This window comes from Trematomus bernacchii, unplaced genomic scaffold (genome assembly GCF_902827165.1).
Source record: "Trematomus bernacchii unplaced genomic scaffold, fTreBer1.1, whole genome shotgun sequence".
In the NCBI taxonomy this organism is placed as follows: domain Eukaryota; kingdom Metazoa; phylum Chordata; class Actinopteri; order Perciformes; family Nototheniidae; genus Trematomus; species Trematomus bernacchii.
This window is the reverse complement of record NW_022987608.1, coordinates 1,590,048-1,617,791: the sequence shown is the minus strand read 5'-3', so window position 1 is coordinate 1,617,791 and position 27,744 is coordinate 1,590,048. Positions and strand designations below refer to the sequence as shown.

The following is a 27,744-nucleotide window of genomic DNA, read 5'->3' as shown; positions in this document are numbered from 1 at the left end:
GAGGATTAGTAAAATATGCATAAATAATAAGAAAGAATGCAGACAGGTACGTTTAAGATAGGAGAGAGGAGTTTATCAATGATGTGTTATTGGTTGTGAGCATATTCTGATGGAGTATTGAAATATATACAGTTCTGTTTCATGAGTGTTGAGAGCTGTATCCATACATCTCAGATTGATGCTTTAATTTCAATTTAAAGACACAAATCTTCTCCTCATTATATACACTACACATTTGTCTTGGATTTGTTAACAACATAGTCCCTAATATATTTGTAGAAAGGCAGGAAATGGAATTAAATCGAGAAAAATGTTTCATTGCCGAGGACCCCCTGGTTTTGTGTTCCCCCCCCACTTCTCAAACCAAAGTTACACCCTTGCATAGTACAGTTAAAATATAATACAGTTTAATTAATGTTGGTTGCTTAATATTTTTGCACCATATGAGAAGAAGCTAATGACAATAAAGCCTTGAAAGTTGAAAAATCAACACAGTTGAACCACATCATAGATACGTTATGAACGCACGTCTCTTTCACCTTCCCATTGTCAACACATCCCAACATTTCAACAAGTCCTGAAATGTAACCGAATGATTAATTATCACATAACTCACCCAGTGGGGGTCCGGACGGCACCATGCCCTTGAGCTCAGCTTTGACCACAGGGGGAGCGCTCTTCAGTTTGGAGGCGGCGTGGTCGATGAAGAGCTGCACGGTCACATCGTCCAGCGAAGGGAACGGAGTTTGACTCAGAGAGCTGCTCTGGCTGCTCTCTGACGGACGCTGGACTTTGTGCATCGCTACAGCGGGGTAAGGATTCTCCTGGAGAGAGAGAGGGGGAGGGAGAAGGAGTAAATAAGGGGAGGAAGGGGAGAAGTGGTGAGTGTCAGGAAAACAAAGAAGCTACTGAAATAAAGAAATCTGAGCTAAATGAGACAAGAAGCTGTCCAGGGTTCCTGCAGGTTTCACCGACTCAAATGTAACCCTCCTATTGTCTTCGTTCCCCCCCCCCCCTTACTTTGGTGTTCGCGGTCAAATTTGACCGGTCCTGTTTTAACTGCTATTACATTAACACAAAAAACATTAATCATCACCAAATTTCATTTAACACCCTTTCAAACTGTACATATTGTATCAGACTACTGGTATACATGAAAAACTGCAGTTAATATACAAAGAATAGACACTGAACATGTATTGTTTGTGCCAGGTGTGATCCATGTGGGGGGATGGGCACATAAGAGCGGGACATGTGTCAAATTGTTCTGTGTGTGTGTGTGTGTGTGTGTGTGTGTGTGTGTGTGTGTGTGTGTGTGTGTGTGTGTGTGTGTGTGTGTGTGTGTGTGTGTGTGTGTGTGTGTGTGTGTGTGTGTGTGTGTGTGTGTGTGTGTGTGTGTGTGTTTTATCTGATCCGGATGGTTACTAATTCCTTTTCTTTATGGCGGTCATGTGACCGGGAACACCATGGGTGTTACAAAGTTGACTAAATCATCCAAAATTCAATGAAAGTGGTGATCAGCCATTTTATATGTTCAAATGTCTGTGAAGGATATCATAAAGCCTTAATGCAATCGAATGTAAAACAAAAAAGTTATGATTGATGAAAGTAGTAAATCGGTCAGATTTGACCCGAAGACAACAGGAGGGTTAAGACTTTTTAAGACCTTTTTAAGACCACTTTGAATAGAATTTAAGACCTATTTCACGGCACGAAAGTATGAAGGAAACTTGCTATGAAAGAAGAAATATGTCCCATAATTACTTACAAAGTAAATGTATTCACGTTCAACATAAGAACGATGACTGAACATAACAGTAAACAGAACTGTGTTAGCGTGTTAGACTTATGAGAGATGAGGGGAGAAAATCACCGCTTTTTTCAATTTGTACCTTTTTGTATACGTTATACATGTTTTTTATATAGCAAATATCTGTTATTCTTTATAAAAACCTCATAATTTATATATATAACTTTGTATCTCAGCTCTTTGTAGTGTGGATTTAGCTTTCTCAATAAAGATTATCGTAATTATTAAAGGATAAATGGCGAAAAACAGAAGTCTCACAGCAGGACTCACAGGAAACCCTCAATAACAATATAATAAGTATTCCTTATAAAATGCTTGCTTTGTTTTGTGTTTTTCTATCATACATTTTTGAAGAGCAGCTCGGCCAGCTCCCTGACGTGGTTCAGGACTTTCTGCGGACACGTCTCCTCCTGTCGTATCCGCTCAACATGATTGGCTACCAGCTGTGGAAAAAAAGCAACATGTCAACCTTTTAATATCCGACCCACGTGTGTTTAATTAAAAAGCTCCATCTGAGCCCAGTGTGCGGACAGACTCACGTCGTCGAACAGGTCCGTGGCTCGGTAAGGAGGACCTCTCTCCGACACGAAGCCGGCGAACGCCATGCCGTCCAACACCTTCATCAGGAAGTCGTCCTCCGTCAGCGACCTCTGACCCAGGAAGGCAGCCTGAGGACACAGTAACACTGATGTGATGAGGCACTGAGCTGTCTCTGAACCCCTTTAAGACCCTTTTATGCACCAAATATCTGGAACAAACTCCCAGAAACCTGCAGGTCCGATGCGACTCTGACTACTTTTAAATCCAGGCTGAAGACTTTTCTTTTTTCCGCTGCTTTGAATTGATATATTCACATCTTACACTGCACTGTAACTTTTATCCATGTATGTTTTTTAATGTTTATTTTATTATCTTTGCTGTTTAATGACTGTTTTTAAATGCCATTTTCTTAATGTCTTTCATTTTTGTAAAGCACTTTGAATTGCCATGTGTTGAAAGGTGCTATATAAATAAACTTGCCTTGCCTTTCACACATGTAATACAACGCTTCATTTATTTACATTACTCGGAGGATATGTACCTCAGAACGCAAAGTCCAAATGAGATTAATCGGGTCTAAATATTGTCTCATGTCCTTCCCTATGCATGAAAAGAGCCCCTTATTGTCAAGCAAAGGAGCGCATTGGTGATGTTTTTTTTATCGTGGCTGACATGAAATGTAAAGAAAACAGACATCTGAAGGTGAAGTTAAGAAAATGTACATCTAAAAAAACAACAAAAGGAGGGACTGGAACTTGTTTTGGTAAAGATGACAGCAAAATCCTTAGAGAAATAATCAATAAAGGGCCGTAGACTAAGTTTTGTACGTGCCTAACCAATCAGAGCATGAACACTTCGGACCAAGACATAATTCTCCAGACTTTGTTTGGATTTAAAAACGTCTCCACAGTGTCTTTTGAAGAAGACACAGATTATTATTGGGAGTTGTTACAACACGCAGTTTTCTTTACGGACCTTATGGAAGCGGATCACGGGCTCTGGGTGGATGCGGATGATGTGTAAACACCAGCGGTAGCCCTGGAAGAGCCGAGCGAACAGCCACAGGAAAACCCCTCGGATCTCCTTATCCTGAAACACACAGTCAAATTAGGACACACACACACACACACACACACACACACACACACACACACACACACACACACACACACACACACACACACACACACACACACACACACACACACACACACACACACACACACACACACACACACACACACACACACACACACACACACACACACCACACACACACACACACACACACACACACACACACAACACACACACACAACACACACACACACACACACACACACACACACACACACACACACACACACACACACACACACACACACACACACACACACACACACACACACACACACACACACACACACACACACACACACACACACACACACACACACACACACCAGCAGCAGCAGAGGGGTTTTCTTACCTGGATCTTGAGGGCGGAGGGTTGCGTGGAGAGGGGGGGGGAAGGCCTGATCAGCGATTTCCAGCTCTGGATCCAAAACCTACAATAAAAAAACAAAAAGCCTCAATCAATAACCATCTCACTGCCTGAAGCTTGATCCTGCTGGATTGTGGATAAATGAGAGAAGTTTTGTGGCAAAAGAGACATTTATTTGCCACATTTTTGGAGCAAGCATCACAACTATCGCTTTTTAACTTCTCCATACATGTACTTAAAGGTGGGGTAGGTAAGTTTGAGAAACCGGCTCGAGATACACTTTTTGTTATATTCCATGGAATGCTCTTAACATCCCGATAGCAATGAATATCTGAAGTGCTTTGACAAGAAATCCATAAAAAAAATGTCATCTGTGGAAGCTGTAGTACACAACCTTATCTCGTGCCCTCATTGGTCATGTGCGCGTTCGTGTGTTGGAGGAGGGGCTCTGTGAGGAAGTGGCAGATTTTTTCCGGCTGTGTATTTTCAAATTCTAGCACACTCAAGCTGGTTTCTCCAAAATGACCTACCCCACCTTTAAAGAAAACCCTTTCTATACCACCAATACACTTCATTTTCAGACACTAATGAACACAAACATTTACTCAACTATGACAATCATAAAGCAATGATCTTGGATTATTCAATGTAGTTTATCTGTGCCTTCTGAGGCCTTTTTCGTTGCACAATAACATGATGAAATGTGTATTTTTAATAAACTGAAATAGTTGTTCTTATTGACAGATTGGGGTTATTGTATTGTCTTCTTAAAAAGGCACAGTCCAGACTGACCCACTGTGGATATGTCCAGAACACCATCACGTAATAATACCTTGGAAACAGCCTTTGGTCTGAGGACGTTACATACAAATTAATTCACTTAAAGTGTAAGGAGGCGCAGAGGCTAAGCCCTGACTCTCGGTTGCTGCCCGACAATCTGCAACATCATCGATCAAACTACCTTCCCCCAAACCAGACCTCGATGTTTCAGGTAATTCAATTAAAGACTGGCTGCTCCACAAAACCCCCTGATCAGTTTTACAGTTATCTCTCAGTATCGTTCCAGTAAAGAGAGATCAGTCTGACAGATGTGAGGCTATTACCAAGGATATTTTGGGGTTTGTTTGAAATCACCAGTAAACCTTTCTTTTTGTCGCGTAACTACAAAACAACAGTGTCCAGGTTATAAGTGATAAAGCATAATGAGCAACCAGTGATAGAAAATAGTGTGTGTGTGTGTGTGTGTGTGTGAGTGTGTGTGTGTGTGTGTGTGTGTGTGAGTGTGTGTGTGTGTGTCCTAGCATTACTATACTTGTGGGGACCTAAATCTGTTTACACAGTCACGTGTGGGGACTCGCCTCCCTTATGGGGACATAATGGAGGTCCCCATGAGGGGAATCATTAATTTTAGGGTGAAGACTTGGTCAGGGTAAGGGTTAGGCATGTGTTGGTTATGGTTAAGGTTAGGATAAGTCTCCAGGAAATGCATGAAAGTCAATGTAATGTCCCCTGAAGTGATGTATACATGGTATGTGTGTGTGTGTGTGTGTGTGTGTGTGTGTGTGTGTGTGTGTGTGTGTGTGTGTGTGTGTGTGTGTGTGTGTGTGTGTGCTGATCCAACAAGGTGAGATGCAGAATGATGCATTATGGGTCATTACATACAAACTCATCAATAATTCCAGGTTCATGTCATGGATTTTTTGTGAAAACGTTAGAAATAAATCAAAAATCAAATTTTTTTTTTCACTGGATTTGGTTGAGATGTGTAGTGAACATACGTGTAAACCCTTACGATAATTTGCAACATGTATTTATGTAAAAAGAGCCTTTTATGCAACTGTAGAACTTATTGTAGCTTTTTTTACTCGATGTTTTGAAAGACAGACTGTCATTTCAGCTTTGAGTAAAGTAGTAAAGTAACAAAGAAAAGGACATTTATTTTACCACAGATATTTCAAATATGACGATAGTCCGTGGGAAGAGCCCGTCTGATTCCCAAACTTCAGGCTCCTCGCAGCATCCAAACACAAACATGGCCGTGATGCCAGCTTCTGCCTCTCCCAAAATAAACACATCCCACCCTCGGTGATGAACTCCAACTTTGAGCAACCAGCAGAGGGAAAACCATCCCTCGCTTTGGGCCAACGGCTTACCAGAAACACATGAAGTAATCACATCAAAATGAATCATCGTGTTTTAAACGTGACGATGACAATAGGAGCAAACAAAGGCTATCCAGGAAGGAGTGACTCGACGTTGTAAACACACGTGAGAAGGATTTTCCCAAAACTGCAATCGAGAAGCAATCCACTGCTGTATGAGATGTTTGTCCTGATGTCATGTTTGTTTAAAAGATTGAGCTTCTGCGTGTATTTCTGTACTCATTTGTGGAGTTTTTTATTATTTCATAGTATTTTTTACCATGTGTGTCCATCACTTTGTTCCAGAACAACATCAACAACTACTGTCTGTATGTTAGCATGCTATAATGTTAGCATTTCCCTGAAGTACATCCTCCCAAAGCTGCTAGCGTGGCGGTGGACTTTATGTCTGGTTTTCTGTTAATCAGAGCTATAAAATTAAATTCCCATCCTCACACATTATCCAATACATGATGATAAAAACAACAGAGGTTAAGAGGGTGTGAATACTTTTTATAAGCGCTGTATAACTCAATAAACTGACTATTATCTTTACTAGTGGGTGCAGCATGTGAGCTGGCAGTGGATGGCGGAGGCGTGTGGTGCAGTGGGTTGTGCGTTGGTGTTCGGATCAAGGGAGCACAGGTTCAAACTCCACTGCAGTCAGCATGTCGTTGTGTCCCTGAAGACACTTCACCCCAAATTGCTCCTGTGGGGATTGCCCACAGTATTGAGTATGTAAGTCGCTTTGGATAAAAGCGTCTAACAAGTGACATGTAATGTAATGGATAGCAATGCTAATTTAATAGTTATAATATCATAAGTTCAAATCAGGGAGAACATTTGAAAAAAAATTGCTTAAATTTATTTTTTTAAAACATTAAAATAATAAAAATAAAAATTAATTCAACAGGCGGCTTTACAATTACATTAGTTAAAGTGTATCAGAGACATTTCCTCAAAAAATATAAAGTGTTCGAGACTTTCGCAGAGGAAATTCATTGTACTGTAGTTATAATATCCAGGGTTCATACACTTTTTCACCAATGATTTTCAATGACTTTTCCATGACTTCTCCATGACCTTTACCTAATTTTCCATGACCAAAAACATTACTCTTTCTCAGCGGTACCACTGAAAATTGTTTATTTTAACATGGAACAGAAAAATAAGGTCTGCATATGAAACATGTTGTGCCCATCTAAAACAAATCCAATAGTAGGCTTACTAGCTTCTACACGCTAAAGCAACTAAAATCTCTCACCAGCAAAATACCTCGTCAGTTAAATGCCATTTTACGTTTCATTACTATACGATACAGTATTTATTATCATTATAGTATTACTATTTCGGCGATTAGCTAAAATATAAATTATATTTGATGCAACTTTAGTTATATTTCCATGACTTTTCCAAAACTTTGGGAAAAAATATTGTTTTCCATAACTTTTCCAAGGCCTGGAATTAGTATTGTGAATTTCCATGACTTTTCCAGGTTTTTAATGACCGTAAGAACCCTGAATATCATAATAAGTTCAAATCAAGGAGAACATTTGAAAATAAATGGCTTAAAAGATTATAAAAACATGAAAGGCTGCGGTTTAAATTCCAAATAATGAAAATAAATACAACATTTGAAAAGGCAGCTTGGATGAAATGATGATAGGTAAAGTGTATCAGTCATCAATCATTATAAAGTGTTCCAGACACTCGGAGAGGAAATTCATCGTACTATCCCGTTATATGTTTTTAATTGGACTGCAAACATAACAATCCGCAGCGTATCCAGTAACATGATCATAAACCAATGACAGTAACACCCGCCATGTGTTACCAAGCAGAAGCAACAAAGGGGAAGGCAGGAAAGAAATGCATGCATTCTGCTAATATCAATTAGAGAATAATGAAGCTGAGAAATCCTTTGTTTACATTCTGATAAAAAAGCATTTCTCAGAATGGGCCGGCACTGTGATATGACTGGCATTGTTTGATATGAACACAATGGTGCAATGCAGGAAAAGGACCTGATAGGACAGGCTTACTATAACTGTGTAACAAATCACCTCCGGCTGGCAGAGAAACAGCTCCATAGTTCATCTTTTGTTAACTGGACTTATAACTCATAATTTGACATTTATATTTAATTTAATATGCCATTTCTTGCACACTTAATGTCAATAATACCCTACTTTTATATTTTGTTAGCTGTAAATTGGCCCTTCAATAGTGTTTTATGTGTCAGTTTAATCAACTTGTATATTTTCTACTTTTTAGTTCCGTTTTATGTGCAATGCCTTGTTTTTCATGCTGCTGTAACGAAAACATTTCCCCAGTTGGGATAAATAAAGTATATCTTATCTTATCTTACTGTGTGTGAGGGGAATAGGATTTTAATGACAGCCTCGTGCAACTAAAATAACAAATGACTCAACTGAAACTGTCATTATTATATGTGAAGTAAAATGATTTAACGTGCCGTAAAAACAAGAAGCGCTTCCTGATTGCACGTAAACTACGGTGTGATAAGAACAGGAATAGCTGGTTTGGAGTTCCCAGATGACTCAAGGCTGTAAGTGCTGAGTCGGCCCGGCTAAAATAACTGGATGGCCTACCTGCCTGTCAGCCTTCCATCTTGTGCACAAACTTATCTCGTGCCCTCCCTCATTGGTCATGTGCGCGTTCGTGTGTGTTGGAGGAGGGGCTCTGTAAGGAAGTCTGAAGGAAGGGGCAGATTTTTTTTCGGCTGCGTACTTTCAAATTCTAGCGCACTCGAGCTGGGACTTCCCAGTAGTCAGTAGCAGTGTGTGTTATATGTGATTTATCTCACTGATATCATTGTCCATGTTTTACTGTATTGTTATTTTTGTATTTTTTTAATTGTTTCATCTTGTTCTCTATTTATTTTAATATTGTTGTTACGTTTTCTTCTTGTTCTGTAAAGCACTTTGGGCTGCAAATAAAGTTTATTATATATATTATTATTATGTGTGTGTTATGTGTGTGTGTTCAGAGCTCTTACCATGGAGAGCACAGTCTGGGTCTGCTGGAGGATGGGCTCCGGCAGCAGCGAGATGTGGACACACTCTGGGATCGTCACCGTGCCGCCATCCAGGTCAGCGATGATCACGTCCAACTGAAAACACACACACACTTTTAATCTCTGCCCAAAGGAAGACCGTTGATACGAGTACGGCAGCATGATTACTGACAAAACACAGAGAGAGACAGCCGCTCATTACAGGACGCTCGCCAGGATGCTCGCCATCACACACACACACACACACACACACACACACACACACACACACACACACACACACACACACACACACACACACACACACACACACACACACACACACACACACACACACACACACACACACACACACACACACACACACACACACACACACACACACACACACACACACACACACACACACACACACACACACACACACACACACACACACACACACACACACACACACACACACACACACACACACACACACACACACACACACACACACACACAATAACCTCTGACCCCTGACCCGTAAAGGACATGTGACGGCTGAATGAAACACAGCGGCTCGTTGTGATGTCGGACAATGGCTCCGTCAGCGCGGCAGATACAGTGTCCGACAGGAGGGTTCATTACACTTTCATCAAGCTTTAATAAGACAACAGCAGTTAGTGTCTTTGATCATGAGATCCAGAGACAGTGATTTCTGTCATGTACACATAGGTATCATTTCTCTTGGCACGGTGTGTAACAGAGCGTTGTGTCAGAATTGGTAGCAGAAAGGCCAGATGAGCATATTATTAAAAGACGGATGAAGCGTTGCTTAACGGGTCAGCGAGAGTTTACATGAAACGTTATCTTCAACGTAATTAAAACTCAGATCATCCGTAGGGTAGATTATCGTGTCCTCTCCGTCTGATTATAAAAAGCTATTCCCGTCCTTTTTTGAAAATATAAAACTATTCATTCAACTTTTGACACCATGAGTGCTTTATTTAAATCACATTGTATGTGTCGCAGCTGGAAAAGGGCAGACAGTGCCTGCTGTGATGATTAATGACTGAAAATCGATGTAACCCCAATGTAGGAAATGTAGGAAATATGTTTGTTATAACCTTTAACTGGATGTTTTTTTATTATAAATTAAATATCCCTAATGTAGGACTTTAAGCTGTGTGACGACTAGGGATGGGTACCGTTAAGGTTTTAACGGTACTACTACTTTTATCGATACCGCTTATCGACCCGGTCTTTTAACGGTACTCTTATCGGTTCTTTTGGAAGAAAGAAATAAGGTTAATTAACTAAACAAATTGTGAACAAAACTAACATTGCTTTTTATTTAAATGAAATACATAATATTTCACATCAAAAGAAACAACAATGTTGTAACAAATCTTATTAAATAATCTGATGACAGAACTGTAAACAGAATAGCTGAAACTTTAACTAAATAAATAACTCAGTTCCCTCTAATCATTAACCCATGTTTGTATCATTGAGTTAGCTCCGTGTGTTGCTGCTAGCATACATAACACCTGACGTGGAAAGGTTACTCGTGGATGGGGCTGCAGAGCTACTAGAAAGACAGTCGAACCCGGTGCATTTCTCCGTCTGAATGTGGAGCACTTTTGATAAATGTTTAGACAAATTGCTCGTGTTACCGCCCTTACATGCTAAACTCTTATTGCACTTTTGGTAACGAGCATTGTCCACATCGAGACGAAGTTTAACCACACCTCGGAGCGCGTTCTCTCCACCATCTCCTCCGTGTGTGTGTGTGTGTGTGTGTGTGTGTGTGTGTGTGTGTGTGTGTGTGTGTGTGTGTGTGTTGCTGCATGTAGCAGCTGTGTGTGTAAACCGCCCCGCCCCCTCGCACACAGACGGGGGAGAGAGATCTCTCGTCTGGATTGGAAAGATCGAAAATACATCATAGACGCATTTTTTTTGTGTGCATATTAGATAACGGAGTTGGCGACACTAAAACTGCAATATAATGTTTGTGTAGCAATAATACATATCATATATCTTTTACATGTCTCCAGTACCGATAAAAAGACCGATAACATCGGAGCTTAACGGTACCACGGTCTTTAATAATTCAGCCCCGGGGCCCGTTTAATACCGGGGCTCGGTACCCATCCCTAGTGACGACACTAAACATGTTGATTTGAAAAGGATAAGCGCCCATGAGACTATGAGATAATATAATATAATAATAACCATGTACATTAAGGAGTGAACATGTGGGTGTCTCGGCAGGATGCATTTTCCACACGAGTTACATTTGTCTTATACACATTCAAAGTATTATTACAGCATTTGTGTATCACGTCGTAGAGATAGGAACTCACCAGCTCTTGTGTCTCCAAGCGAAAGACGGAGTTGACCCCGATGATGAAGGGGGTCGGGGTGCTCAGGACTTCTAGAAGTTTCCCCGGCAGGATGGGAACGTAGGTGAAGCTGAGAGGGAAGCAAACAGAAAGAGATTCAGCACCTGACGCTGAATGGACCGTCTGGCACTAATGTACATTTCCCAAAGATACTGAAGTGACTGTTATTTTGTATATATTGATTGTTGTGCTTTTATTTATGTCTTAATGTGTGCATATGTATAAATTAGGGATGGGAAAAAAACGGTTAACCGATTAACCGAAATGTACATATCATATAAAAACATTTTTAAATGTTAAGTTTTAATAATAAATACATTTTAGTTTGTTGGGTAGGACTCTCCGTTAGAGTGTAACGTTACACATGTTTTTTTTTTTTATATTTTGAATGGCACTATCGTATACATTTGATTAATCCATTTGATAATATGTAATCAATTTCGGCACCCCTCCCATAACAAAATTGTTTACAATAGAAAGATTCATAACTCATATTCGAATACCTGAATCATTTTGAATATTCGATTAATCATTCCCATCCCTAGTATAAATGTGTCTGTACATACATAGGTATATACATATTTGTATATATTTGTATTCGGGATTGTGGGAAACAGTATTTTGATCTCTCCGTCTGTACACACAAACTGAAAGATAGACAATAAAGTTGACTTTGACTCTGCTCTACCACAAAGAGATACAGGTGTCCTGAAATCAGTGCAGTTTCGTAATTATCAACTGCACTGATAAATAAATACATGTACAATAACTTACTTATTATGTTTTATAAGCATACTGTTCAATGTATCATAGGTCAAATTTATAGTCACTCTATATATGATATATTAAACATTTTTAGCTTGTATTGTCAAAATGATACTTATACTGTCTGTTATGCAGGGGCGGACTGGCCAGTGGGCCGGTCGGGAGTCCCGGGCTGATTTTTAGTCCCAGTCCGCCCCTGCTGTTATGTGTGATTGCACCGTCGGGAATGCTTGGAATTTCTCTATACTCTGTGACGTGACAATAAAGGAATCTAATCTAATCTGAAGTACCTGTATTTGAGGGGGAACATGATGGCCAGCAGCCCCCTGCAGGCGTCCGTCAGCCTCTGGTAGCTGCTGGACAGAAACAGGATCTTATGCTCCGTCAGCGCGGCGCAGAACAGATACAAAACGTTCACGATGCCTGAAGGGAACAGGAGAGGGGACAGGAGAGGCGTTACAGGGAGGGAAGGACACAACAAATACATTCACACACTGAGCAAAACTCTGCTTCTCAGACTGGATTTTAAACGAACGTCCCTTGTTTGATTTTTTGATGGCACCTTAAACAAAAAAAGGAGTAGCTCTACTACTCAATAAGGGATTCTATTCTATTCTAAACTCTGATTGATGTTGTGTCCCTAAATGTTGTTTTATTGATTGTTTTTTTTACCTCTGTTCAGTGTCTTTGAGCACCCGATGAAGCGCATGATAAATGAAACGGTTATTATTATCACATTAATAAGGTTTCCTACGTCAATCACTTTTACTGTCCTCAATAAAAACAATATTCTTATAAACAATATTTGTGAATTTAAGAATGTCCCCAACATGATGCTAGTATAAACAGTACATTGATTCCTACCATTGGAAGACTTAGGCATTTCACACTGTTTACAAAGCAAAAGATTGACATTATTTATTATTTGTTGTGTGTTTTTATTTGATTTATGTTTTATTCATCAAGGATATTTCAATGTTTTTTGTTAATTATTAATTATTAAGTAAATTGCGCTTTGAAAAGGTTTATTTGCATTATTTTTGTCATATGTATCTTATTATCAGTGGCATAAAATGATCTTTAATTGACAATTTCCCAATGTTTTCTAGGTCAATATGCAGGTAGAACATCACGAGGTTTTGTCGGTGGTTTGAATGTCTCTATTACTAATATGGCAAGCTCTAGAAATCTAATTGGACAATCAAAAATAATAATTTAAAGTTTTTGTTGTGGGTTTTTTAATAGTAAAGGATGGGAAATGAACCAAACTGTCCAGTAAATTAAAATAAAGGAAATATTTTAACAGTTATAGACCCTTCGATCATTACAAAATCTGATAATTCAGTGTAGAAACTTCCAGCTATATTACCGCATTTATCTTAATCAACATTTAGCAAATACATGAGTTAGCTTCACCAAGTTAATCTGAATTAAACACTATTTGAAAGAGAGGCAGGTGTAGCATTAATTCCTAATTTCTCATAACCATACCGAGCTGTCTGAAGAGCTGCGCCACGGTGCTGCCGCTGACAGGAAGTGCGTCATCGATGGGCGTCTGGATGACTTGCCGGTCGCCAGCACCTAATGTGATCGTTCTCTACGGGTCGAGAGAGAGGGAGAGAAAAGAAGGGTTTAAAGGGGAGGTGAGAAACCCAGAGAACATCGGGTACTTCTACTTCATATTCCTTTTTTTAAATCAGGGGTTGAGAGTGAGGTGTAATCACAGGTGAGCGTCTGGAGAGCAGCGTGAGGCAGCCACAGAGTGACGGAGGATCCCAGAAGCTTAGCAGGTACATCACAAATAAAACACACAAGCCATTCCAGCTGATCAGCACCACCTGATCCACGAGTCTTTAGGCCACACGGCAGGTGTCATGCGCTTGAGATTTTCCACGGCAGTGTAATGTAAGCGCGGGTGGAAAGCAGATTGATCAGAGGGAAGCTGTACGGATGATTCATTTCGGGCCGTGAAGCGTGTCCTGGAGGAAAACGTACTTCTAGAAAAGGTTGGAAAGTGTCTTTGTGTAAAAGCACAGATGCTGCTTATTACATGGATGTAATCCTGGATATCTGGTATCACTACACTGTGTCTGATAACTACCATTAACCAAATTGACTTGAAGTTGACTCTGCTCCAGACAAAACCAATCAATATTGACTCGTGTGGTTTGGATTAAAAACCTGAGAGGAAAGGGGAATCATTTGAATGTAAATCAATAGAATATGAGCATAATAATACAGCATGGCAGCACGACATGATGCCGTTCCGAAGCACGATCACATGACACCCGGTCACAGTATACCTTGTGCACAGGATTTCTGATAAACATGCTATTTGACCCTAGAATGTGCAAGAATAAAATGTCAGGTAATGCTTTATAAACCCTCGTTTTGCACAAGTAATGGCCAAATAAAATCTGGGTTTTAAGATAATGAAATATCCCAGACCTTGATATGAAATGACTTCTCCTGGACTATTTTGAGCAGCAGTAAAAATCAGAGGTGTTTTTCTAATCTGTATCTTGCCAGATGCTTCACCATTGTTCCCAGTCAGGGTGGCTGTGTGCAGCTGGGAGGTGGAGGTCAGTGCAGCTTTATTTCATGCTCTCTACAGCAGAAGCAGGAGCAGCAGCAGCAGCAAACAGAGGCGAGCAACTCAATCCTGTGATCCAACATCTGATTATTAGCTGTGTTGTTATTCATCGTTTGGCTTTATTTATTTAAAGTACTTTTAAATTATTATTTAAAAAATCTGAAATTGCTGTTTTCTGCTTCTCAAATTTGGTGATTTTTATGGATTTATTTTCTCTGTTTTATAGTTTCAAATAAAGTAAATATCTCTAGGTATGGTCCGATAACAAGACTCTTATGGCGCGTTTCCACTACAGCGCGGAGCACGGTTTAAGAGGGCTGTGACGTCAGCGGCCCGTCTTTGGTTGCGTTTCCACTTGGCCTAGTACCGGCCGGCGGGTCCTAATTCACAGTTTTTCTGGCCTCATAAAATCGTGGGTCTAGGGCCAGAGACAACGAGGCTGAGTCGGGCTGAGTATGCTAAACTAGAGAGAGCGTCGCTGGCAAGGGGGCTACAACTACAACAAGATGGACATATTTGACCGTGATTTAATTGTAATACACGTTTCAAAATGATGCCGAAGTAACAACATACTGATACCGGTTAGTAAAAACCATGAATTAATGCTTTGACAAGTCTGCAGACAGACGGCAGGCGAAAAACCTTTTAAAATGCTTGTTTTCTAAATGGAGATTGGCTAAGCTAACGCAGTATATGCTCCGACCGTCCACACTCACAACAACGGCCTATACAGACATAAATAAACCAGCGACTGTACTCGCCATGACACAGGCAGTCTGTGGTTTGTACTTGTTTCACTTTTGTCTAGTTTCTGAACATATATGAGGAGCTGTGAGCTCTGAGTGCTAACAGCTAACGGCTGTGTTGTTTTTCTGGGGTTCGCATTGAAGATGACGTCACGGCTCCGCCTACACTGCGTTACTATAGATACTACCCCAGTTCCTAAACTGTAATGGGAATGCGCCATAAGGTGAGCCAGTCCTAACGAGGCCTAGCCATACCGAGCGAGGCCGTGTAGTGGAAACGCGCCATTAAAGACCTTGAAACAGGGATGTACGTTTGACACTATTTACTAAAACCATGTATTACTGATAATGTATATCTAATGCTAACAAAGGCTAAACGGGAAGGACACAGTTATGAAAAACAACTCCAAGTTGATTGGACACCATTAACTTACACCTTATATTGATTCAATGGGAGACGGTTGAGATGTTATAGGACCTTAATGATCAGTTGTTGGTCACATATTGAGTTTGCATCAAAGCGTTTTGATTGGTTCTCCTGCAGTGAGGAGGCGTGTGTGGACCGGCTGAGGGGGGATGGTGACAGAAAAAAGGAAGCTACGATTGGTAAAGAGAGGAGAATGAAGTCAGGCCGGCGTACCAAACTCTCCTCCGTCTCCTCCTGGCCCGGCTACACACACCATCACACACACACACACCATCACACACACCCCCCAGGATAAGACACAGGTTAGAAACAACAGGAGGGAGGGCACAGAGAATCCTGGCTGAACAACGATGAGGCGATAATGTCTTGCAGGGCAAAACAAGGAAGCTGCACAAACATGAACTGCACGATGACGGCTGTGTACAAAAAAAACAGTTACATCGGACACACACACACACATGCAAAACAAAGTGTTGTGTGTATTGGCATTCAGCAGCACAATAACAGCAACAGATGAGTTTCATGACATTCTACTTCTTAATAAACAACAGGAGACATGTTAGGCTGATCCATCATATAGTCTGTAGAGGGGGGTATGCAGATTACATGTACTTGACCACACACACACACGCACACCGCCTCGTTGCACATTATCCCACTTATAACAAATACAGTGCCAACTTGACTCACAATATTTAAATGATTGTACTTTTCTTCTGCTAAGAAGAAATCAATTTGAAGAATTTCAGTCCAGCCCTTATATATATATATAATTATTAAACACAGCTTACGAATACTCGATTCTGATTGGTCAATTTGGACATTCAAGCGGTCTGTTAATTCTTGCTAACAGACCGTTGCTAGGGAGGATCAAGGGACTATGTGCAGCCATATCAATCCGCGGAAAGAAGTCCGGTCGATTTAACGTTATCTGTGCACAACAAACATTAGTTTTCCTCCATCACGAAACACCGTGGAATATATTTTGAATATTCATTTTTGTATTTGTGGAGAGCAGAACACTTTGGACTTGTGTTTTTAAGTATGTATTGTATGCCCCTTGTAGCAGTTTGGGGTTGCTTTTATTAACAAAAGGTGCTTTACAAATCAAATGAATTATTATTATTATTACTACTACATCAGGGTTGTCCAAACTGCGGCCCGTTGCCCATTTTTAATAGGCCCTCAGCAAACTCTTAAAGTATAATGGAATATGGCCCACACCTGAAACTAAGCTTGTCTTATACTGTACTTCTTAAATATATCTAAAAATATATTACATGTGTTAATGAGCCCATACATTCAGTCAAATAAAGATGAGAACATTTTCTAACAAATCTTAGCTGAGACAAAAAGCCTATTTGCAAAAACAAGCTTGAAATAGACCCTTCATATTTCCACTTATTATTAGCAATCTGAGGCTTCTGCTTTAAGGGATGAGCTGCCAACACAATACATGAAACCCTCTGGAGAGCTGTGATGTAGGCTGTTAAAAGCATCATCAATTATCAAATATTGATTGATTTAGCTAACTTATAACTTAACTTATGAGGCAATATATCTCTAGTGAGAGTTTTGACACCCCCGCCTTACATATTAGGGCTGAACTGAATTTCTTTAAATGAAGGTTTACTTGTATTCCTCTGAGACACATAAGAATAATACAGATACTCTAACCTGCTGAGTAATATAACGCTACGTATTTTTAGTGTTACCATGACTAATGTCTAGTGGAAGAGATACATTCACTGTCACATTGCTCGAGTTATTGTGAGTGTGAGTGTGAGTGTGAGTGTGTGTGTGTGTGTGTGTGTGTGTGTGTGTGTGTGTGTGTGTGTGTGTGAAAGTAATGACAGACATTTAGCGAGGCTGATAGAAGTCCCGTGTGATTTAACGGTGGCAGGAATGTGTGTAAGTGTGTGTTGCTGTGTGCTTAGTGTTAGAGACACAGAACTGTTTGTCCTTAAAGGGATAGAAGCAGGCGTCAAGAATCAGTGTGCGTGTACACGAGTGTGTGTTTGATTGAGACAAACTGGGAGTGTGTGACTCAATGAGTGTTTGTGTTTTCACATGTGCATAAGACTCGTCTGTATGAAAACTGATAAGATCCGATCCTATCATTCAGCCACTGTGCCGGCCGCTAGGAAGCCATCTGCCGCTCCATATGGTCGCACAACAACTCAAATACAACCTGTGTGTGTGTGTGTGTGTTTTTTGTTGGACTGTTTTTTATTTTATACCTCTTAATGTGTGTATATATGTTTACTTAAGTGGGTGTTCAGGTGTGTGTGTATGTATGTATTAGCATATGTATATTCTTATTCTTGGGGACAGTGAGAAACAGAATTCTTATCTCCGCGGCGATAACGTTGACTTTGACTTTTGACAATCATTGTTTTAAAAGGCGTTTTTACAGCTGCAACAACTCCGGTTTATGACAAATATAAGGGATGAAAAAAGTGAAATGTTTCAAATGATGTGTGGAAACTGTTTCGGTCACAAAACAAACAAAAAAAGCAGCTTAAAAATAGATCAAGCGCCATCAATCACGCATGATTTGAACTGAGTGCAAGAACAAAAACATATTCCTCAAAAGGAAAAAACGACATCCAGGCTGTTATCAGAATCAATAACATTGAGCTGGTTGTTGATTGGTGAAGCCGAGCGGGAGTTACCTGGAGACAGGCCAGCAGCCAATCACACGCCTGAGGAACCTTTACTAAACTACAAACTGGAGCCTCCTCTGTCTGTAACACAGAGGAACCAGCGCACAGAGGGGTGTAAATCACACACACGTTATAACATCTGGAAAGCACAGTCAACCCATGTGCATCTGGAGAAAAATAGACCCTTCCTTCTTATGTGTGCACACCATGAACATGAATGTTTACTTGGAAAAAAAGCAGATTCTGGAGATATTGTAAAAGAAAAAAAACATGATTTGAACAAAAAATATGAGAAAAACACAGAAAAAAGGGAGAAATATTAAGAAAAATGTTTAAATAAATGAATAAATGTTGACTTATCTGGTAAGTATCCAAAGATATCAACACAAAAACAACACTAGAACAAGTATTAATCTAAAAAATAACACAAACTCAAACATATTTGTTTAGTTAATTAATAGAAGGACTGTTGTTTTCTTATAAGGTCATGCTGTTATGCAACACTAAGAATCCACAAAAAAGGCAATGTGTTTTCGAAAGATGTGAAATAAGCGATAAATGAAAAGACAATTTGCTTAAACGTCCACTCAAGAGTGTGTTTACAAGACAGCAGGGGACTCTGGGACGGCTGCAAATCCAGCTCTAACCCGTCACTCTGGAGATTCATCAATTATTCAATAACGCATGCACGGAGAAATGTGCAGGCACTTAAGAAGCAAACTACTCGAGCATATTCATTGTTGCTCTACACGTATACAGTACATATAAGCATGAGGGTGCCTGACAGCTAATACTTTGTACCAAACTAACACTGATGCAAGTTCAGCGATGGCTGCAGAACATGCTGTATTACCGCCGGCTGAAGAAGCTCCACTGCTGAGCAACGCAAAAAAGGAGAGAATCCCACCTGGCAAAGCATAGGAAATGAAATTGGAGGAGGGGTGATACACCAGGTTTCAACACCAAATCAGGACTTCTGCCTTCGTAGGGCAGTGTGTGAAGGTGTGTGTGTGTGTGTGTGTGTGTGTGTGTGTGTGTGTGGGTGTATGTGTATGTGTATGTGTGTGTGTGTGTGTGTGTGTGTGTGTGTGTGTGTGTGTGTGTGTGTGTGTGTGTGTGTGTGTGTGTGTGTGTGTGTGTGTGTGTGTGTGTGTGTGTGTGTGTGTGTGAGGAAAGAGATGAGCAGTTACCTGAGATCCTCCAGCGATGGGGATGATACATGTGAGGAGATTTCCAACCACCGTTTCCATGGGGACAGTGAGGCCATCTACGTGGACGGTGTAGATCAGACCCAGGCAGTTCTGTTCAATTAAAGCAGAGGGGGAAATTAAAAAACAAAAAAAAGCATGTCACTGTTGAATGTCATATCTACTAAAAATGACACGATGCATCGGCTGCCTTTATTATTTAGAGATTTGTTTTGAGTGTAACTTGGTGCAGTTACTTTATAGAAAATGTTTAATTATGAGCATTGATTCAAATGTTGTGTTGAAGAAAAGTGTCAATTATAGGAAATTTGGCGAGTAAGAGTCCGGAAATTGCAATTATTCCACTATAATTGTATACTTGTATGTATATACTAAAACAGGGTATATGCAGGAATCCTGAAGTCAAATGTAATACCTTTTAAGACCCTTTCCATACATTTTAAGACCTCATCGGGTTAGGTTATTATATTTATATTTAACATATGCATAATTATCCATATTTGGATCGATGTAAACACCTTTAACTTAGATGTATCCTGTTACTTACATTTAGCTGTTGCTGCAAAGACACTTGAATTTCCCTACAATCTTACCTTACAGTGATAGACATTAACATTAATGTTCTTACAGATGAATTTCATCTGTTGCCCTCAGGGCGTTGATACGCTCTACCTGCTCTTAAAGGGGACCTATCATGCAAAATGCACTTTTTGATGTCTTTTATACATCAACATGTGTCCCCGGTGCGTCAGGGAACTCACGCAGCGTCAGAAAATAAAACCCTCTCTCTTTTCCTCCGTACCCAAATCTCTAAAAACGGGGCTACAACGGAGCTGATCCAGATGTGCGTCCGATATGACGTAATATCTGAAATGTGGACCCACGGCCCTATCAGAAACGTTGCTATCAGAAACAATGCCCGACTGTTTTGGACGTAATATGGTCGGTGTTTACATTAGCATCGCTAACACTCAGAGCTAACCTGTACTGGAGAGCATGTGTGTGAAGAAGCAGGAAATAAAAAGGAACTCACCTTGAGGTATAACCGGCAAGAGAGAAAGCCTTTGAGCTCCATACTGTTTCAGAAAGAATCCTTGATAATCCATGATATGGCGTTTCATCACGGCAGTATTTAGTTTAGACAGTAGCTGCAGGGTCCCGCATGAGCTCAGACCCCTCCTTTTTTCTTTTGTATCAATTTGTATTTTTTTAAAGCTTTATACTTCAAATCAGCACTTTTGAAACAGGAAGTGAAATAGAGGGATATGAGGCATGGCTAGAATGGGTGATCTGTTTGGTATTTTGAGCAAAACACTTTATAGACATGTTTTTTATATATTTGTATATATCTGAGACCTATGCTATTGCCTAAAAATAGCATGATAGGTGACCTTTAAGACAAATCGCTTTTCAAAATCAGTCATCCCCTCTGCACTCAAACCTTTAAATTCTTGATTATTTTAACATGATTATTGATTTACTTATTTATTTTGATGCTATGAACTATTTATGGTGTAAATTGGAATGATCCACATCCAGGCTCCCGGGTGTATCTGGGTGCTTTCTTCCTGTTCCTGCCTGTGTACATGACATAAGCTGCTCACAACCAATTGCCCCTTGCGGGATTAATACAGTTGTTGATTGATTGAGTGGCTGTAGAAGTAATCAAATATAATAATAATTCATTCTATTTAGAAGCGCCTTTCAAAGGACACCTTACAATTCATAAAATATTCAAAGGAAAGGTTTAAGACGGTACAAAAGGACCGTACAGGGAACATGTAGCACTACAGTGAGTAGGCTGATCTAATCTGATCTAATACAAAACAAAGTTGTATTATTATTATATGTTGGATGTGTCCCTGAACGTACCCTGAACACCTCGGTGTAGTCCAGGCGGGACACCAGCACCAGGCTCTTTGGGGCGAAGACCTGAGCGGCTCTGACGACGGAGAGATCGTCCTCCACCTCGTCCGCCTCGCTGGTCTCAGACTTCAGCAGCTGATCAGAGACACAGATCATCATCAGGCCAACAGTAACACTTTCAAACAAACAAAATGATATAGCGTGTGGGAGTGATGCAGCAAAAAAGACACACATTTATTTCAAAATAGCCGTTTGGCAGTGATGGTAGGTGAAACACTTCAACGATTGTATAACACATTGCATTTCATTAATTCAGATACATATTGCCCACTTGGCTGAGTCGATCTGAACTCCACAACCCAAACCCGAAATTCAACTTACATTTTAGTGCATAGTTATAGTGCATAAAAAACATGTTAGCCTTCTGGCCATGCTTGTGCTTTGGAGATAAGTTGCAAGACTTATATTGCAGTTTAAAATGAGGCATCACAAAGTAAAATGAGGGGGATTAAGAGCTTATAAATGCACAGAGACACAGATCACTATCCTGCCCACGTTAACCCTTTAAACTGTTTACACACGAAACGAAAACGATATATCGTGCGGGAGTGATGCTATTCCAGCATCAGAGCAGATACATATGGCCCATCATCCTTTCAGACGGTTCTTAAAATAGTGACCTTTCATCCAAATCACTTTATTCTCATTACAATTGACTATAACATTACCCAATTCTTCCAATAATTGTAAAACTTTCTGAAACTTGGAAAAATGTTAAAATTATTTGTAAATGTCCCCTAATTTTTGTGAAATATTCAAACTTGCTTTGTTCATGTTTTATTGCCTAAAACTGGGGTGTAGTGCATAAAAGACAAGTTAGCCTTCTGCCTACTTTAGCCATGCTTGTGCTTTTTAACATGAGTTGCAAGACTTATAGAATACAGCATATTTAGTTAGTAAGGCAAGGTAAGGCAAGGCAAGGCAAGTTTATTTATATAGCACCTTTCAACACAAGGCAATTCAAAGTGCTTTACAAAAATGGAAGACATTAAGAAAATGGCATTTAATAATAATAGTAATAGTAATACTGCTTTAACTCTGTCAAGGTGTTTGACACAAAGCCTTCTTCATACCACCACTGTGCCATCCTTGAAAAACACAATTTCTTAAGTTTTGACAATTTTAAGTCTTTTAACAGTATGTGTTTTATTTATAAATGTTTGCATGGACTGCCCCCCCCCCCCCTCCCTTAGGGGAATTCATCCACAGAAAAGACACTGGACGCTGCACTAGGTCAGAAACCAGAGGAGACTGTGAAGTCCACCGCAGACGGACCACTTTTGGACAAAATGTACTTTCCATCAAAGGCAGCTCATTGTGGAACAGCCTCCCAACTGAGATACGGGATTGTCCCACTCTCAATAGTTTCAAAGGTCAACTCAAAGAATGGTTGAGAAACAACCAGACGTGTAATCACCGCTAAATGCACTTTAACACAGGGGTATCTTCTCTCGCACTCTATATGTCGTAGCTGCTATATTGTAATACCATGTGATAAATACTTATGTATGCTGCTCTTGCTCTCTTGCACTTTTTGCATATTATGTATTTTGTTTTTGCTATGTTTGAAAATGTAATTTTCTTATGGATGGAAATGAGCTCAAAGCTAAATCTGGCACTGTTACGCTTGACACATTTTATATGTTTTAAGTGTTCATCACTGTGCATTGTCCCTGCCAAATAAACGATTACAATAAAATGTAATTAAAAAACTCAACCATGTCCCTTTTTTTCTTTCTCAAATGACACTTTTGTGAGTTGGTTCCATTACCCTCTACCAAAGGTTGCCTCTTGTAAGCTATGCACACACTTCAGAGAGGATTTGATGGTCACTTTACACAGGTAAAAATGAGGCATCAAAGAGTAAAGCTGGGGGGGTTAAGAGCATATAAATGCATGTTTTCTGCAAATTGTCCTAATTCAATTCACTCATGCTCACCTGTGGGTTGTCCAGGCCCTCCCAGAAGGTGAAGCAGGCACAGTAGTGACGCTCAGAGTTGATGTCGGTCAAAACCGCCACGAAGAAAGAAGCAGGCTGTCGCTCAGGATACAGCTGCCAACCAGTGGGCTGACAGAACTGAGGAGGAGGAAGCGGGACATTAATCAGATGGTGATGGTGTAAATACCAACATGGGTGACGTATCAGACAGCATTCAGTCACATGACCTCACAGCACCTCAGGCTGATTCGTCCAGGCTGTTATTAACACAACAAAACAGGTTGTGAAACGTCCACTTTCGCAATATCACCTGACGGAACGATCTGAAGAGCCATGGAGGTACATGATTCTAATTTTCAGGTGTATATCAGTATGTAGTGTCTCTACTTTAAAGAGTCCTCTCCTGCTGATGTTCAGATGTATATCAGTATGTAGTGTCTCTACTTTAAAGAGTCCTCTCCTGCTGATGTTCAGGTGTATATCAGTATGTAGTGTCTCTACTTTAAAGAGTCCTCTCCTGCTGATGTTCAGGTGTATATCAGTATGTAGTGTCTCTACTTTAAAGAGTCCTCTCCTGCTGATGTTCAGGTGTATATCAGTATGTAGTGTCTCTACTTTAAAGAGTCCTCTCCTGCTGATGTTCAGGTGTATATCAGTATGTAGTGTCTCTACTTTAAAGAGTCCTCTCCTGCTGATGTTCAGGTGTATATCAGTATGTAGTGTCTCTACTTTAAAGAGTCCTCTCCTGCTGATGTTCAGGTGTATATCAGTATGTAGTGTCTCTACTTTAAAGAGTCCTCTCCTGCTGATGTTCAGGTGTATATCAGTATGTAGTGTCTCTACTTTAAAGAGTCCTCTCCTGCTGATGTTCAGGTGTATATCAGTATGTAGTGTCTCTACTTTAAAGAGTCCTCTCCTGCTGATGTTCAGGTGTATATCAGTATGTAGTGTCTCTACTTTAAAGAGTCCTCTCCTGCTGATGTTCAGGTGTATATCAGTATGTAGTGTCTCTACTTTAAAGAGTCCTCTCCTGCTGATGTTCAGGTGTATATCAGTATGTAGTGTCTCTACTTTAAAGAGTCCTCTCCTGCTGATGTTCAGATGTATATCAGTATGTAGTGTCTCTACTTTAAAGAGTCCTCTCCTGCTGATGTTCAGGTGTATATCAGTATGTAGTGTCTCTACTTTAAAGAGTCCTCTCCTGCTGATGTTCAGGTGTATATCAGTATGTAGTGTCTCTACTTTAAAGAGTCCTCTCCTGCTGATGTTCAGGTGTATATCAGTATGTAGTGTCTCTACTTTAAAGAGTCCTCTCCTGCTGATGTTCAGGTGTATATCAGTATGTAGTGTCTCTACTTTAAAGAGTCCTCTCCTGCTGATGTTCAGGTGTATATCAGTATGTAGTGTCTCTGCATGTCTCCATGCTTTAATGTTCAAAAAGCTCTTTATTGTTCTCATACTGCCTGTGCTGCAGCACCTCTTTTCACCCTCTGTCTGAAACCAGAGCCCAGTCTGCTCTGATTGGCTCTGTTGTGATTAAAGCTGTCCCTCCCCTTAGCTTATCACGTCCAATGTGTTGGAGAGTTTATTTTCTACTTGTTGTAAAGCACTTTGAAATGCCTTGAGTTGTACTACATAAATAAATATGCCTTGCGCGTAACAATCCTTGTTTCTCAATCAGTCCTCATTTTCTTTACGTGTTTTCTTGCATCTACGAATAAAATGAGCTGCCCGGGAAATGTAACCCCTCACCCCGACATTGCCTTGTTTAACCCTCTGTTATACACTTGACCATTATGTGTCTCTAAGTGTTGACTTACCAGCTCCACGCCCTGTGGGAAGGGGCTGTCCTCCCAGTCTTTCTCAGGAAACCGCTGGAGAATGCGACCTTGACCTTCACCCTCGACGGCTGAGAGACAAACACAGAGGTTAGAGTGTGTTATTTAGACTGTTTGTTGTCTGATTGTTCCCCTAAATAAGCTCTCTTACTGATTGTGTTTCTTTCAGAGATTGGTTTACAGACTGCAAGCGAGGAAAAGCTACTGAACGACAAAAGCAGGGTAGCTGCCAGACTTTTAATGCACTAGAAAACTTGCCAACGTACCAACATTATAACTGCAAAGGTAACAAATAATTTCAGATCATTTTCCTGTGTGTTTATTGTCAGGTTGGTCTTTTATAAAAGGAGTACATTTCTTCCTGTTCAACAGTAGAGGGATGTGTTAAAAAGCCTATTTGCTGCATGTTAATGAGGCCATTTCCCCTGTTGGCCCGGGCCACAGTAACACAATGACACGACAAAGACCGACTTATGCAACCAGCACAAGCCTGTCTTTCAGCCGCGTTCAGACTGCTTAATGGCAGCATTCATCCTCACACAGAATACACTTATCCTCCTCGTACAGGGGATGTAAATCGAGCATTAAACTTACAAAATTCCCAAATACTATCACCAGCATTGTGACTAAACCTTGGAGCTGCCTGAGAGAACTCAAAGGCCTCTGGGCTTTTTTCTAAGGGAACTTAAACAGAGGCACCGTAGACAAAACACAAACAGAAAGTAGGCCAGCTCCCAAAACACACAGCCCGTTGCAGAAGTCACGCCTTCTTTAACCCTCCCGTTTTTAACTCTGACCCTGTTGCTGCTATTAACGCCTGAAAATCGTATCAGATCTTATATGTGGACCGGTGTGTGGTGTTCTGGCTGTTTGTGACTCCTCGTGCTGAAGCATGTTGTGCAGACGGAGGTTTTAAAAAAAAAAGCAGTGCATGTGTTAGCTGTCACGTTCTGTAATATTATGTTGTCAGAGGATGACGAGCTGTAGGTGTGTCAGTCTGTCAGTCAGGCGCACACACACACACACACACACACACACACACACACACACACACACACACACACACACACACACACACACACACACACACACACACACACACACACACACACACACACACACACACACACACACACACACACACACACACACACACACACACACACACACACACACACACACACACACACACACACACACACACACACACACACACACACACACACACACACACACACACACACACACACACACACTTTTACTGGCTGCTATCTCTTAGTTAGACAATTCAACTGCTGTAACACAATCTGTAAAAAGAACTGTGCAATATATACTTTTATTTTCATTATCTGTCATGCTACACTTATTTTATTACATGTTACTGTACTTATTGTTGTCCAGTTAAGTGGGTACCTTTTGTAAAGTTTAATTTCTATATGTAATATTTTATGCAGGACTCTTGATTATTATTTTTGCCTCTTTGCTTTTGCTCTAACAATGTTAATTGTAAAGTTATTCTGGTTGTGATCTGCTTGGTGAGACACGTAGTTTTCTCACCACCACAGAAACAAGCCATATGTTGGATGCATTAAGTGTGTCCTTGTTGCAAGAGGCTCATTTCCCCTCCAGTCTGATTACGGGAAGGATGTGTGCCGGCCTAGAAAAGAAAGGAATCTATGGAATATAAACACGACTTAAATGCTTCCTAAGGACCTTACAAAACCAGCAATTACTCAGAGAAATTAGAAGGAACGGAGCAAAAATAGTGACTGTGCCATAACGCTAACAAATCATCACAACCACAGCACGGAGCAACTCATCATAACGGTCAATAATATTTTACTTATTAGTGTACCATCCCTGCTGACAGAAGCCTGAGAATATCCCGATATCGATTTCAGAGCCTGAGCCAACTAGCTCATAAAACTGAAATGAAATGGCAAGCCTTAGGGATGTCCCGATCACCTTTTTTTGCTCCCGATCCGATTCCGATCATTTGATTTTGACAATCTGCCGATACCGATTTTTCCCGATCCGATCTTTATGCAATGCATTAAGAGAAAAAAAAAGGAGAAAAGCATTCAAGTTGTCCCTTAAACCCCACGTTCTCCACCACAGATAAGAGCTGGTCATCCAACGCGATGAATTCAGCTATCTTGGCTGTTATTGTTTTGGCCTTTTCACTGTTCTGGGGCAGTTTTTCTTTCCTTTTAAAAG

At 40.4% G+C, this 27,744-nt stretch overlaps 1 protein-coding gene across 1 annotated transcript in view; it reads right to left on the bottom strand.

Annotated features, from left to right (window-relative positions):
* Positions 1-27,744, bottom strand: part of LOC117483093 (myotubularin-related protein 5-like) — a 54,044-nt gene that overhangs the window by 10,008 nt on the left and 16,292 nt on the right. The window contains 17 exon segments of the mRNA XM_034131255.1: positions 441-454; positions 617-824; positions 2,155-2,253; positions 2,350-2,478; positions 3,326-3,439; positions 3,840-3,878; positions 3,880-3,918; positions 9,015-9,128; positions 11,381-11,489; positions 12,475-12,607; positions 13,676-13,781; positions 16,164-16,193; positions 18,626-18,697; positions 19,807-19,917; positions 21,697-21,825; positions 23,690-23,827; positions 25,510-25,598. Coding sequence (XP_033987146.1) covers positions 441-454; positions 617-824; positions 2,155-2,253; positions 2,350-2,478; positions 3,326-3,439; positions 3,840-3,878; positions 3,880-3,918; positions 9,015-9,128; positions 11,381-11,489; positions 12,475-12,607; positions 13,676-13,781; positions 16,164-16,193; positions 18,626-18,697; positions 19,807-19,917; positions 21,697-21,825; positions 23,690-23,827; positions 25,510-25,598 — 1,673 coding nt within the window.